This window comes from Anas platyrhynchos, chromosome 7 (assembly GCF_047663525.1).
Source record: "Anas platyrhynchos isolate ZD024472 breed Pekin duck chromosome 7, IASCAAS_PekinDuck_T2T, whole genome shotgun sequence".
NCBI classification, from domain to species: Eukaryota; Metazoa; Chordata; class Aves; order Anseriformes; family Anatidae; genus Anas; species Anas platyrhynchos.
The window spans coordinates 35608020-35624122 of NC_092593.1; the positions used below are offsets into that span (position 1 = coordinate 35608020).

At 38.8% G+C, this 16103-nt stretch overlaps 1 protein-coding gene across 2 annotated transcripts in view; it reads left to right on the forward strand.

Annotated features, from left to right (window-relative positions):
• COL3A1 (collagen type III alpha 1 chain) overlaps positions 1-16103 on the forward strand; it is a 50310-nt gene that overhangs the window by 7532 nt on the left and 26675 nt on the right. Inside the window, exons 2-5 of one of the 2 annotated variants that reach the window (XM_027462007.3) lie at positions 8971-9179; positions 11253-11285; positions 11860-11976; positions 14200-14271. In XM_027462007.3, the coding sequence (XP_027317808.1) occupies positions 8971-9179; positions 11253-11285; positions 11860-11976; positions 14200-14271 (431 nt within the window). The remainder of the gene's footprint in view (positions 1-8970; positions 9180-11252; positions 11286-11859; positions 11977-14199; positions 14272-16103) is intronic. The other variant, XM_027462008.3, reaches the window with a different exon arrangement.

Sequence of the window (16103 nt, forward strand, 5' to 3'; positions counted from 1 at the left end):
TCCCATCCCCTTTCTGCTTCTTTTTCTCTCTCTTTTCCTTCTCTCCATTTTCTTTTAGGAAAAGAAGCAAGAGCAAAGTTGCAGCTCCTTTTTCAAACAGACACGAGAGAAACAATTGCTCGCTTGGATACAGCTAATGGAAAATATGGGCAGCATCACTCATTATTCCTTTGATGTTCAGGATAATAGCCACACTGAGCATCAAAGGAGAATGAATTTCATCCCCCATGTTTTTCTTCAGTTATAAGCAGTGAAAATAGCCTTCATATTATCTTGGAAAACACTTCTGCGTTCACGAGAGGCTCTTTTAAAAATTTATATTTTTTTCTGGACTTGGCTTTAAATCCGCTGTATGTTGCTAGCTCGTTTCCCTGCAGAGCAGTAGTCATTCTGTGCCAGTTGTTTAAGAGAGGAATGTTCTAGTGAAAGCAAACAATAGGCTGTGTGGTGGGAATTGCAAATCTTTGAAAAGAGTAATTGAAATCTGCTCAGATAGTTGCAAGATTTTTTTGTGCAATGTTCTGAGCCTGTTGGTGGCTTTGCAGTTGGCAGGGTGGTCCTCTCATTAGAGCACTCTTTTTTTTTTCTTTTTTTTTCTTTTTTTTTTGCATAGACAGAATAGCATAAATATGGAGGGAAAAAAAAATAGGAAAAAAAAAAGATTAAATCCAAGCAATTCTTTTGCTGCTAGAGTAGCTGCAAGGAGAAATAGTGGCGTAAACTTCTTTCAGTGAAAAGGAGGAAAAAAAAAAAAAAGAGGACAGAGCCTCTTCATTTATCAGGTTTCCTCTGGCTCAAGCTCTTCCACTCATACCTTTTAAGGACTCCAACAGATTAACTGGTGCATCTGGCTGTGTCTGCTCAGGATGTTACAGCCCTCCTCTGCTCTGGGGAGCTGCCTGCCCTCGCTCCATGCCAGCTGGCGCTGCGGCTGCATGGGGCTGGGCGAGCAGGATGCATGCGAGGGGCCAGGCAGGCACCGTAGTAAGTGATACTGCTCAACTCTTGTAAGAACAAAAGTCAGCTCTGGCCTTGAAGGTGCTTTGCTATGCCTAAAGTGTGGCCTTCACCTGACAAGGGCTCTAGTTTGGAAGATGCTTAAGCCTTTAGAAAATAGGTGGTGAAGTTGGAAGTGTCTTCAGTACCCTGAGAAAACCCTTGCAATACTGGCTGTAGTAGCCTTAGCAAGTTGACAATAAGAACATCGTGCTCAGTGTACAAATAGCCAATTAATGTCCTCTATGAGAATCAAATACTGCCATCTGTATCCAGCAAACTGTCCAGAATGGCTGTGAGGTGAATTGGTACAAATTGGAACGAGGAGTGAATGAATACAAATCCTTTTGCCGATGAAACTAGGCTAATGATGTTCTAGGCATTCAGAAATGCCTGCTGCATTTTGTTTTTCCCCTGACCTTGTGAATTGCAAATACTTTTAATTTATTGTCAAAGACATGATTCTTTTCTGTGGACTATATGCCAGAGTTCTTTAATCCATCACTGGAATATGAAATACAAGAACCAAAGCCTTCATTTACTTCCAAATTCTGAAATTACAGGGAAATCAATAAAACTGTACAGGGAGTTATGTGAGTGTAGAATTTGACCCCCTGCTGTTTTACTCATCTCTGATGCAAATCCACTACGGCCACAGAGCTGTAAGAGGGCTGACTTTGCCCAAACTATCTGAAAATATAAATGTTATTACCATATGTAATACACTGCACTATAACATTTCCCATCTGTTCCAGTCTCAGGAGAGAAATATTGAATCAAGCTGGTCTCTTCCAAGGAAAAGCAGAGAAATGGCATTGCATAAAGTCATTAGTCCTCTCACTGAGCTAAGGGGGAAGAGAAGATCATGGGCAGCTCAAAACTTTAATTATCTGGAAAAAAAAAAAAAAAAAAAAGTTGTTTTAATTGCAAACTTAGGCAATGAAAAGGAAAACCTGGTTGCACAGCCTGGACAACTTGCTCATACACAATAACTTTCCCAGATTTTCTTCATTCTTTCTCAGAGTAGGCCTATGGCAAGAATGGTGCAAAGAATCCTTCAGCATTATAAATGATTTTTGATCCTGCTCAAAAACAGAAATGCAGAAGAGAATGTCTTGTGTCTTAGAGATACACCTTCACCTTGGGTGATTTTTATCTCTCTGATAGAATGGTGTGGTAGAATGGTGGATTTTGGTAATTTTTTCCACTTACTTAATCTTAGTAGTATTGAACATGAAGCTGTTGCTCTCTTTTAGAAAAATGGTAGGCCAGTTTTTGATGAGATTAAATTGAGATTAGCTTGACACTTGAACTCTGACCATACAAGCATTCATTGACTGCCCAAAGAGTGGGCAGGATGTATGTTTAAAGAAACCAATAAATCCATAAATTCACATCAGACCTTGAATTTATGTCAGCTTCCATCTGATTGCAGACTTAGACATGGGTCTTTGTGCCATTTGGCATCCTTCGCTCTAAAGACAAGGAGCACATCAGAACAAATTACTGCAGAGCAGTGAGAATTTATACCAGTACTACAACTAAATGTCCACAGGTAAACTGATTGCAGCCTGCTGTTTATTTTTAGAGTGACACCAAATGGCACAAAAGGTGATGTGCAAAAAACATTTTAATATAAGAACAGAGGGGATGGAAAAATCTCATAGGTGTTTTACCAGTAATGGTAAGAATGACTGAGAAACTATGCAATGGCCCTCCCAAAGACTCTGCACTGAATTAAGATGAATTTTTTACTTGCTGTGTGCCATCCTCTAACGCAAACAGTTCATCTTGTCAAAATGCTCAGTAAAAGCCCAGTAAAGTCAAGGGAGTTTCTGATCAGATGCTGTTTACCCTTGATCAGGAATGAATGATACATATTGCAGATTATAGCAAAACAAGTCTACCTCTACTTAAAAAACAGGTTAAAATGTAATTGGTTGAGTTGACTTTGGAAAGGAAATCCAAGAATAGCATCCCAATACAAATGGTCATTCAGGAATATATTTCTCTGTTACAAAAAAAAAAAAAAAAAAAAAAAAAAACAAAAAAAAAAACAAACAAACATGCATGTAGGCCATGAAGTTGTCAAGAAATAGCTAACAACAAAATTGTTTCTTGTGGCTATCGGGTGATTTTTCCCAAAACAACTCTTACCGATCCAGAAACAGGAAAGAAATGATTCTCAGGACAACCTTAAGAAAGAAAATTATTGACCGACCAACACAAACTAAACCAATTTGTTTTCCCATTAAGAGCTTTGAAACAAGAAATCTGTTCTGCCATTGTCCTCCCTGCCGTCCTGCAGCTGAAGGCATTGGGACTGTTGAGCAACAGCATCCCTGATGGGATGTCGCTTGTGCCTGTTTCAAAGCAAGGCGTCCGTGGCAGGGTGACCTTTAGCAGTTGCATGGAGAACATTATTCAAGGATGTCACCACGTGAGACCGAATAGAGAAACATAAATGTTGAACACAGGGCACTGTGACGGTCCCAGTCCCTTCAGATCACATCACCTTCAAGAAGAGCAGCAGCCTTCAGAAGATACGGGAGAAAAGTTGGAGCCCTTAACATCAATCAAACTTTGAAAGATTAGGAAAGAGCTATAACCTGTGAGGAAAATAAAGGCATTTTGAGTTTTACTTGGTAACAAATTATGCCCATAAGGATATTGTTTGCCAAGTGTTTCACAAAGTTCTAAATGCCACAGAAAGGTTGCAGCACTTGGAGCTTACAAAGAATGAAGGACACAAGCAGTGATTTGCTTAAAACACAAATACTTGTTTGTACCTGTGCAGGCCTATTTGTTTGTTTTTCCCCTGTTTTGTTATGTGACAGACTAGGTGGGCCTCAGAGCAGGGACAGTCTGGCTACATGGCATAATGGACCTTTGCTTGAGAATCCAGCCTTCTCTATACATCGCCAGTGAAACAGAGAGAGTTTCCTTTCTCCAACACCTCTGACATAAAAGTACAGCATTATGGTTTACCAGCATTATTTTATGCTGCTTTCTCTTCCTTGCTCTGCAGCTGAATAAAGAGGAAAAGGGCTGGGAGTGGAGCAGTGGCACTGTCCAAATGCCAGCTTTTTTGGCAGATGAGCATCCCTAGAAGCTTCACTTTCAGTTTAAAATTCTTATCTGCTGTGAAACTTTGGAAATCTGGGAACCATTCAGTTGCACTCCCATCCTATTACACCCAGTAACAGCTCTTTCTGCTGCGGGCAATGGAGAAGTAAAGAATTTTTAAGACGACACCTCTCTGATTTTTCACAGGCTGCAGTTGGTGTTTTGTTAATGGAGGTTTCATCCCTGACACTTCCATTCACCCACACAGGCAGTACAAAAATCACCAGCTGTTTTAGGGCAATTCCAGATGAGGAAATGTCTGCAGGCTCAGCAGTTTAAAAAACATGTAATTAACCTACTGTTTTTCTTATATTTCTGCCTGAACTACTTCAGGCTTTTTGAGTACTCAGCACTTACCTTGCTGGAGTCCACATGGGCAGAGCAGGCCTGTCTGGCTCAGCAAGCCGATTAGTTGATGAGGAGAGTCCATTTGTTTCCATTAGTGATCACACCATGGAATGAGCATGTTTGATTTTGTTATAAACACCGCCTTAATACCAGACAGCAAGGCCAAACCACTTGCTTTGAGGTAGACACTGGCATTAATTTTCTGCTCAGTAGATGGAAAGCAGGGTTGCTTCAGGAGCTGGGATGGATTCCTCGGGCTCCTTCAGCACAGGGGAGAACGGGGCATTTCCACTGAAAATGAACTTTGTCTTTGTAAATTGGCCTCTTGATGAATAACATATAAAGTCTTGCTGGAATATGCAATAAATAGATGCATTTAGCCTAGAAGAAATGCAAAGATACTTTCTGAAGTAGTCATACAGTAAAGCAAACAACCCAAACCAGGTCAGCGTAAGAAAGCATAAGCTTTGTACAATTAAAAGTCCCTTCCTGTCTCCAGCAGGCTTTGGATCCAGTCAAATTTAAGGGTAAGGACTCCTTCATTTCAGCCCATTAGGCTTGACTAGATCCAAGGTAAATAAATTCAAAACTTTTGCCTGACTGGTGGTGGTGGTGGTGGTCACCAGATTCTTGCAGACCAAAGCTCCTCAGCTCTGCTGGCAACTGGGCTCTGTGAGTATGCCACTAATGCAATAGCTGGTCATCTGCTTCGTCCAAAGTGGAAAAGCCTGTGGTTTTGGAGGACGCTGTTAGGAGATTTTTTTCTGTTTGCCACATAAATGTGGTCAAGTCATGATCACAGCACTTCCACAGGTACAAAGCCAAACGCAAGTAGAAAGCAGGTCAGCTTCTCAGGTCATAGCACTTGCTAACAGATTTCCCTGTGTCAATGCTTATGTAATGTATGACATCTGTCATCCTCCAGGCCTAAAATGACCGTATTTGCTTCCTCCTCTACCTATCTGGGCTCCTTAATGTTCCACTCTTAATGTTCACTCTCCTTCAAGACAGAATGATGATTTTCCTTTCAGCTCTGCCTGAGTTGCCTGCTTCCATATACAACTGTTAATCTGCTCAGAAAATGGGAAATAACTCAGAACCAGCATATCACAAAGACTGTTTCCATTTTTTTCTCCTCCTTTTTTTAGGCTTGCCCAGAGAAATACTACTTACAGCAAAATACAGAAATATTTTAAAGTGTGAATGCTCAGTAAAAGGAATAAAAGCCAAGTTATTCAGGCTTTCAGATACTCTATAAAATTAATGACTTTTAAAATTTATCATAGATTGACACAGCTCCCAACAAGCCATTGCAATAACTGTCAGAGAAACAAAGCTTTCCAGAGCTGCTGCATTCAGGGCTTTCAGGAGCAGTATAAGATTTTGCATTTCTAATATATTTTTTAAATCTTTGGCTAATATATATGTTCAGGAATCCATCAGAAAAGCTGGTTAAGGCAAGTATGCGACTGTTTTACCACAAGTCTAGGAGCAGGCAAGTCAGCTTTTTTATGGCCTTATGCTTCCTATATGTTGCTTGCCAGTGCTTTAGCACAAATCAGCTTTCCAAAGCATTTCAGAGCTAACATTTAATGTTTATGAGCAATGCAAAATGCATTATGTCATAACATGCTGACACACGGATCTACATCTGAGCACAGAGGGGGTGTCTTGAATGGACTAAGTCTTCCCAGATGCAAGTTTCCTTTGGAAATCTATTTAATACTTTCATTCTGCCAAAGGCCACAACGATTTTCATTGCAACTCTCCTAGCTTATTTCTTAATTCATTTAATAATGTCCAGAAAGTTAGAAGCAAATATGAATGTCATTACATCCAGATGGTTTCAAGCTTTATTTCTTCTTTCTTCCTGTTAAACGATGCCATCTACTGCAGAAAAACTGAATGGCAACCTTGTAAGAACAGAAATCTGCTTTCTTTCTTTTTTTTTCCTGTACTTGAGTCATTTAAGTGTACGTTACATGTACACATAATAACATTCTTCTAGATCTGAGTAATGGCATTTTTATTTAATAATTCTATGCAAAACTTTGTTTTTCCCGAAGCTAAAAAAAACTGGTCTCTTCCCTTGCTCATGATGTTTGTAAATGAGGACATTTTACCCTGTGGAGGTGGAAAGTGTGTAAGTTGAGGTGATACTGAGTACATTGCTGTAGAGCAGATCCGTGCCCAGCCATGCTTTCAGGAGCACGTCCATCTACCTACTTTCTTATGGACAGCAAGCTCTAGTCTTCCTAGTAGCTTTGAATTTATTCTACTCCATGCAATATAATGCCTTCTGGGTCTTCTTGTATACAGTGAGCCACTCACTCATACACTGAGCTATTCAGCTTCTGGCACTTCTAATTTAGGTTGGTTGGTTGGTTGGTTGGTTTGTTTGTTTTATGAGTCATTAGATCACACACACAAAAAAAAAAAGGTTTCATTTGTAATGCTGTTCTTGTTTTGTAAAGTACTTTTCAGCCTTCTTGTTCATTGGGAAGTACTTCTAATTTGTCTTGTCAAGTTTGGTGGTTTTTTTATTTGTTTGTTTTCAACACAGTGAATTATTGGTTTCTTCGAGGAGGAAAATGTTTCTTAGAGAGACAGTCAGCTATTAATCAAGCAGAAAATCAGTTTATTTACCTGAGACGCTGACGTGATTATGCAGGATGACAGCTGGGAAACCAAGCAACTATTTAGAAACTAAATCTATCCTGAGAGACTAATGATGGATGTCTGGATCGTACTCTGAAATAAATATTACACTTCTTATCAGATATAGTGGCTGTTAAATGCTGTCCTCTGAAGCAGCACCTGATGCTGTGACCCTGTGTCCTGGAAATAAGACATTCTTCACCATCTCTCAGTCAGGAGGTCTTGGTGGGCTTCTCCATTGCCCTCCTGTTTGAGCCCAGTTAAAGTATGAGTATGATGACATGAACTTCATGGGTGACACAGAGGGAAAAGTCAGGTCAATAGTGACAAGGAGATGCAGGGTCTGAAAAACTCATTTCAGTTGAGTGCAGGGCAGAAAAGTAAGTAGACTGTTCAGTTCTAAGACAAGAGGTTGAAGAGAAGATGGAAAGTAAAGTTATGTATTATGAGAAAGATAGACCTGAACAGAGAAAATGGGGGGGAAAGAAAGAAACGAAGCATGAGAAGAGAAAGAACGTGACCAAAAAAGAAAGAAAAGGAAAGAATATAAACAGAAAATTAGGCCAATGTGCCAATGTGGTAGTGGAAAAGAGAATTAACAGAGGTGAAACATACTGCACGGGAGAAAAGAAAATAGGGCTGCATAACCAACAGTAATAAGCTGCAGTATAGATTTGGGCTCAGCCTTGTACTACATAATTAGGACCATTACAACAATTTGATGGTATTCAGAGTTTTCAGTCCGGAGCCAGCAGTAATTTTAATGTCAGAACTCTAAATTACATGTTTTGGTATATTTTTGTTTTTCTTTTTGAAGAATGATGTGTAGTAGGCAACTTTTCCTTAAGGATTAACTTTTCTCTTAAGGACTGTGTAGGTACACAGCTATTTATCATTGTGTGTTTGCAAACAAATTTTGAATTATTCATGGGGAAAAAAAATCTTATGTCATTAATGAAGGCATTTACTTATTTTTGCAGCCTGAGACTAATATTTCTACAAAATTTACAAGGAACTTTGTTGATTATCTAACTCTGTAGTGTTATTTGTATATTACTTTATTAAATGGCTGAATTCTGGATCTGATTTCTTAAAGAATACACAAACCTAAAGTTTAATGTTCAAATCTGTTTTCCATTAGTCTCCTCAAATTCATTATCTACAACAAATTTGATCAGTGGAATAGCTGCTGGAAGGAATTCACATAGCTATGGATATTACAGATGAACAACTTTCTGAAAATAGCGCCTTACAGCATTTGAGCAGTCCAGATGACAAATTTATGGCAAACCATTTGGGCAATTAATGCAAACATTCTTTTAGATCTATTGCATATGTCAGCTTTCAAAAACCATTTTGAAAACACTTGATGCTCTCTATTAATGCAAGATGCTAGCAGCAAGAGCTCATGCTGGACAGACCACTTATTCTGCATCCATGTGCAAGTGCACATGTTGGGACTTGGGTGCCAATGGTACACTCATTTGAGAGATTTGGCACACTTGCTTTTTATCTGCATCAAAGAATTCAATTGCTAATTACACTCAGTCTGACACTGGAATTACTCTAGACAGAAGATTATCGCAGATTTAATTGGGCTTTGGATCAACTCCAGGAGGTTTCTATTGATGTCTATTCATAGATTCAGAGCAGACTCTGCAGTTAGTGTAACATCCTCCCAGTGTCTGAAGAGAAGCATTTAGCCTTTTACTGTACACAGATAAACTATATTACAGTAGAAAACAAAACAGATTATCTGAAAGCTTTCATGTTAATCCTCTTTGATTTGTAAAATACATCTGTAATAATACTGAACTTTTTTTTTTTCTTTCTTTCCCATAGTCCTAGGAGGATGTACCCATCTTGGGCAGGTTTATGCTGACAGGGATGTTTGGAAACCAGAGCCGTGCCAAATCTGTGTGTGTGACTCCGGATCTGTTCTCTGTGATGACATCATCTGTGACGACCAGGAGTTAGACTGCCCCAACCCAGAGATCCCCTTTGGAGAGTGCTGTCCAGTTTGTCCACAAACAACACCACAGCCTACAAAAGTAAGTCCTCAATATAGTTACTTTGGTGTCACCTTCTTCTTGAGCTAGGCCAATCTCAACTGATTTTCTCTTAGATAGTTTTAAATACTTTTCTTTTAAATACAGAGCATGTCACTTTTTGACTCCAGGCAAATACTTAGAATGGGTAAATTTTGCCAAATCAAATAAAAAACACTGAACTTTCACTGAGTTTTATCTTTATTTTGGTAAAATTGAGAATATATCACTATGTCTGTATTCCAGCAGTGGATTGGTACCAGATCTGATAAAATACTTGTTAGCCCTTTGGACCATGCGTCTGAAAGCATGAAGTCCTTCAACCCACTTTTCCATAGGCGACAGGCAAAGAGAAATAGAAACAAAGAGGGATAGAGGGCAATGGTTAGCTATTCATTTTTTCATTTTATGGCAAAACACAAGAATAATGCAAACAGCTTATTTGTCAACATCATGCTCATTGTAAATCCATGAAACTATTGCTAGCATAATTTTCACAGCATGCTGTGAGCTTGCATTTCTTATCATCTCAATTGTGTATCTTTGTATAGTAAATTTATTATTGCAGAGTTATTGTGTGACTTACTGCACTGTAAAGGAAAGTAAGTAGTATTAGCTAAAGCAGTTGCATCAACTTAACCTCATGAAAAAAAATATTGTTAGTGCATGCCAAATCTACCTAAACTGCCTCAGTCCTTGAGCTAGCTATACTGAAATCTGCATTGTAGAAATACTCAAAGGTCATCTGAACATTTCATGCTTGTTCAAGATCCCTGAGATCTTAAAAAAAAAAAAAACAAGTTGAAGTATATTGATTTCCACAGGCACATTGACAGTTCTTAACCAGGCATTTAAATGGGACAGACTCCTGAGATTTTCATTGCTTCAAAGGTTGGGTTGTATTAAAAGAATTCTAATGAATGATCTGTCAGTAACTCAATATCCCAACTTCCATTATGAATAAGAAATACAGATCCCTATAGAGTGATCTTTGTGTTTGTGTATGGAAGAGAGGGAAGACTGTGTGTAAGAGAAAAATAAAATGTTGAAGAGATGTGTAGACAGAAGAGGAAGGCAGAAGATGCACGATTACAGCTTTATAAATAATGTTTCTGTTTAAATGTGAAAAGTTGCATACAAATGTGTATCCTAGTGTTGGTTCCATCATTCTAGTGCACTTATACAGCTTCCAGAATTGCCTGAGCTGCTTCACTGAACAGTTTGTAGCTGCACAAATGAGTGGTCCATACAAGCATGATGGAGATTCAAGCACAGCTTCCTCTCTCCTTGAGTCTTGGAGCTGCTTTCTGTTCAGTTCCTGGAGTAAGGGGTTGTCATTTCAGGACTGAAATCCCCAGGCAGGTTCAAACCCTGTTTAATCAGTTCTGTGGTACCTTGTAACATAGGCCACGTGGACTACTTCCTTCAGTCTTCAATTTGCAAGAGTTTGGTCAGCCCAGTGGAAGCTGTCCTGCTGACCTTGAGTAATGGACAGGAAATCACCACCTTGAAAAATCCAAGGTCGTTTCAGCTGAATACCCTTGGCTATCACTAGCAGCTGAATTCAATTAAAAAAAAAAGTTCTAAAATGCCAGTTGAGAATCTAGATTGTAACCTATAGATGAGTTGCTGATTGAAAAAATAAATTAATCGGGGGATCAGGTCTGAAAAAAAAATAAAGTTAACTATATTATCACATGTATTAATGTGCTTTTTAGTAGGCAAGGATGCAAATAATTCATCCTTTACAGACTTTCACAGTGGATGTCTGTCCCTATCACACTAAATGGCAAAGCTCTACTGACTTCATTAGCACCAGATTTTTGCCTCTGGTAGATGCACACACTTTATGGATGCACCATGAATGTGTAGATGAAAGACTGACTGGAAAAAAAAAAAAAAAAAAGCTTTTAAATGTTTTGAATAAGAACAATTTTAATTTATTTGATAAAACTATATAAAACTATACTTCAGTATTTAAATGTATTTTCCTCTTGTTTATTTTTTCATATATATTCGGTTTTCAGTTTGACTTTGTTTTCTTTCTTAATTTAATTGTTTTTTCCTTTTTTCTAGCCTCCAGTCCATCAAGGCCCCAGGGGAGAACCTGTAAGTGCAGCTTTTTTTTTCTTTTTTTCCCAAGAAAACTAACAAAATCAAGAGCCAGTTCTTACAGTGCGATATATACCATTCAAGCTGCTGAGATACCCAGCTTTCCTAGATGTCAGCACTGTCTGAAGCAAATCTGTGCAGTATTGTTATTTTGAAGTAATCTCTTTTAGCTTCAATGGAACTCTTAATGATTTCAACTGGGAAAAAATAGACAGTGAGGAGAGTTTAGTCCAAACTGCATTACATGTTATTTTTGTCATTGTTTCTTCCCAGTAGAAGGAAAACCTATGGTCTCCACTTGCAGTATTACTTTCATATTCAGGAATCGACCTGTTTAATATTTCTGGTGTGCTTGATCAAATATTGGACGCAGTAAGGCTCCAGCAGCTAATAAAGGTTTCCTCATTTAAATTTGCCTACTGTCTGCATCTTTCCTGAATGATCAGGCGTGTCCTTAATTATGGTTAATAGAGAAAGCTTCCCACCACCACAACCCCACAGACTTTGCGGCAAACAGAAATGTTGGAGGCAAGCTTTGATGTCTGTATCTGCTGTGTTTGTATCTTTGCAGGGCCCTCCTGGTCCTCCAGGCAGAAGTGGTACCCCTGGATCCCCAGGACAGCCAGGGAGCCCCGGAGCTCCTGGTCCTCCCGGCATCTGCCAGTCGTGTCCCAGCATCAACGGAGGTGTAAGTCATCATTGTGTTCAGCTTCTACTCGTTGCCCATGAGCAGTACTGTCCTGTGGACACCCACAGCCCTTGCTGTGAAGCAGCAGGCTGGGCTCTTGCATTGGTGATGACTCCCAGAGATGACTAAAAAGTGGATGGGGAGGGAGAGAAGCTTGACTGTCTCTCAGCCTTTTCCAGTCCTCAACAAACCATCAGGAAGGTAAATTGACACAGTTGTGGCAAGCAATCTGCAATTGGAAAGCACCCGCGCTGAGGAGAAATTTTAGGCATAATATAGTCAATAGCAGCACTTTATTGACTTCAAAGAGCCATTATTTCATCAAGAAAGCTTGGGGTGAAATAGGAGACATCCTGTTTCATGTGAATCACAGGATTGCCCTGATTGTTTTTGTTTTAAATAATACATAGGAGGGAGGGTTTCAAAGGCAGTAAAGAATTTATCCCTTGTACCTTCACACATATGTTGTTTTCAAAGGCATTTGTCTCTCATTTGTGCCTTTGAAAAACACAGCTGAGTAATAGGTCAAGGTTTTGTTTCTCTGTAGTTTATTTGTTTTTCCATGAAATTTGGCTGAAGCACAGTTAAATCACAGTCTTATCTTATTATTAAAACTTTTGGGCCAGATCTGATGAAAGACTTATATGACTCAGAAATAATCTGACCAGAAAGAACTGTGCTGGAGGAAGTGTATCCTCTCAAGCTTAATGATAAAGGACCTCTCTCACTTTCCTTTATTTTGCATGTTTAACAAAGAACGTTCCCAGGCAACTAGACTGAAACTCGTGTCCCCTGCTTGCAGAGAAGTCCCATTTTGGTTGCTATTTGTTGTGTTCCCTCTTTATTTTTGGCCCACCAAATCTTGAATTCTCTTCTGAAGAGCTGGGCAGACACAGAAGGAAAGCTTCTGAGGTCTTATTGGGGTGGTGGTCAAAACCCCTGAGTCCCCTGTGCAACACCAGCATCACCAAGGTTAGCTGGCTAGTAAAGAGGAGACTTTAATATTGCAGTTCCATCTTTAGATGTCTAAAATTCTGTCCAAGCCCCACTTTTGACACCTTCCAGACGTACAGAACATGATTTTTAGGCACACGTGGCATTGGTAGCTATGGTTAGCACTGTAGTATAATTGAGGAAAATATTTTCTTCATCTTAATTTTTTCTGCATGGGGCAGTGTTCTTTTTTGCACTCCAAGTGGTTCATGCTGTATCATGGAAAATGTTAACTGCAGGTACTGTGCAGCTTGATTTTTAAGGTTGTTGATTCACAGTTAGCACTTAGACAAGTGGTCCCGTTGTCTCCCAAGCAATTGAGCAAGCCCAACCTTACAAGATGGAATGGCTTTAATGCAAAACTGTTAAAATGTTATGATAAAACAGTTACTTTTGAACACAGTCCACTGTTCATCTGTTCATAGTTTCCACATACTCTTCCCACTCACAGGTAAGCCAAAACACTGAGGAAAGACGTCTTCATTTTATTTAGTTCTGAAAGCAATCATCAGGGAAGGACTGAGCTGCTGGGAGATGTGCTATAGGTCAGCTAACCAGCCTCAGTGGACATCACAATAATATACCAAGATAACTACCACTTTTGGCTTGGCAGATGCAGATACAAGAAAGGCTGAACTAGTCTCCAACTCCAATGCTGTTGAATCCTGGCCTGATGGCTGATATCAATAGCACAGGATCCTTCTTGGGCCTGGCCAGTGGAAGAGCTGGATCCAAGGTGGTTTGGGTTATCAGACAGAACTCTGCACGTATCTGCACTTCAACCACCTACGTGCACTAATGCCATATTGTTCAACTAAGTTCCCTATTATCTGCATAATAAAGTCAACTTCAAATAGAAGAATTACATAGAATCTCCTTGAAAAACTGATTGTAAAATTCAATGGTTGGGGCTTTTTTTAAGCAGTATTTTATGTAAGTGGGCATGTCAGAGAAGCTATCTGCTGTCACAAAGCCCCACGGGACATGTTTTCTCTAAATGCTTTTGACTGAACTTCCATTGGTTTCCAGACAAATTGTCAGAAGTGTTTAAACCAAGAACACAAAAGTTATTGGCTGGGCTTCTCTTATGGATGATAGTACTCAATGTATGCAAATGAGTTCTTTCTATTAATTTGCCATATAAATGTAAGAAAATACTTATTTGACTTGTAGCAAACATTTTTTCTCTTTTTTTTTTTTTTTTTCTGTTTTTCTCTATTTCTTTTACAGAGTTTTTCTCCACAGTATGACTCCTACGATGTGAAGGCTGGCTCAGTTGGCATAGGTTACCCCCAGCCCATTGTAAGATGATAAAGCCTTTTATCTGTCCTCTTTTTTTTTTTTTTTAAAAAAGAACAAACTTTTTGCTTGTAGATTATACCTTGGATGTCTATGTATCCTGATTATAATTTAACAAATTATGTTTTAATTTAATTATTGCCTGCAAGTGGAATGTGGTGTAAGACAGCAGTCTGCTTGGCAGCGTCGTTCTAGAAAGTTACTATAGATTATCTGTGGGTGCTTTGTTTTGGGGGTGTTTTTTTCTGTTGTATTTTATTTTTTCTTTTTCTCTCTCTTTCTTCCTTCTCATCCTTCTGATCTCTCTCTGATTCATTTTCTTATCCTGCCCAAGAGTTTACTTCTTTCTCCCTTCCATACCCTCCTCATTTATCTGTTTTGGTATCTACTACTGATAGCTTCCCCCAACCTCCACCACATTTTAACCCCTTCTACTGTCCCAAATCTTCCTTTATTCTTTCAACAGCATCCTGTCCTTACTCAGTGTGATTTTCCATACTTGTTCACATTTCCACAACTCAAATTTGCCTGATAACAAGTGAGAAAACCCCTCCTATAATCTCCTTTTCATCCCAGGCATCAAAGCTTTTCACTTTTTCTTTTTTTATTATGATTTTTTTTACCCACAGCTATTCAGACTGTGTACTAAGGATGCTGTATCTCCCTGCTATGCCTGGCCTAAATTTTTCACAATTTTTCTAGTGAGCTAAAGCTTGGATGGCCTGAAAGAGTTATGCATGAGCTATGTTTACTATATAAATTAAATGGTAAAGGTGTACCTCGTGACTTTTCTTTTAGGCACTAGGATTTATAGATATTCACCACCGTTGACATGGATCGTTCTGCAGCAGTGATATCATACTGATATCTTTAAGTGTCTTTCTTGATTCAGGCAATCTGCTATGTGATGGATGTGATGAATTGCTATTATTTGAAATGGGCTGCTGCTTTGTTTAAATGTAATTGTGATTGCTAATCTTGTGCTGCATAGCAAGGTTTGGGTGCCATATATTGCAATATATCCAGGCATTCCCAAGCAAACGTATTGTTTTTCAGGGTTCCATCAGATCATCTTGTGAAATAAATCTTACTTAATCGTGGCAGCTGTTTGTTCTGAACTGTAGTTTGTTATTTTCTCACCTTTATATTCATCTGTTTGTTTCTACCTCATTCATTCACTAATGTGGTCATTCATCCATTTGTCTTATTCAGTCCTTTATTTTTGTATTTGTTTGTTCATTTATTTGTTTTCAGCTCCTTACAGTTTTTGCCCACAGCTTGTTGCATCATCTACATTTTGCTACTTGGTGTCTTAATATGGGGTGTGCTGAACCATGCTTGTTACCAGGGTTATCTCTCAGTTAACAAGCATGGTTACTCCTATCTCTTTTGGCATTTTTCCCTGAGGTGTTTACTGCTTGTACTTTGATCACAATTAAATTAACAAATCAAGTCAATTACTAAACTAAATTAAATAATAATTTAATTGGGCATTCTAGAGTGTTTTCAACCAGAATTTTCTATATCCTGTCACCTGTTGTTTTTTTTTTTATACTGCATCATGCAATACATGACTGCAAAGTAAGTAGCAGAGCAGTAACAGGCAGATGTGACTAAATTCTCTAGAGCTATGCAGCATTTAATCTTAACATTACATAGATTCTTCCCATTAATTTTAATAAATACCCAAACTGAAATAAAATGGATGTATAATAAAATGAAAAATGTCATTGTAGCACTGACATTTTCCAATGGGTGGTTACTATGCCTCAGTCACACATTTCCATTCCTGTCTTTCCAGTGGCTTTCTACTGCATGTAGGCTGATTTTGTATT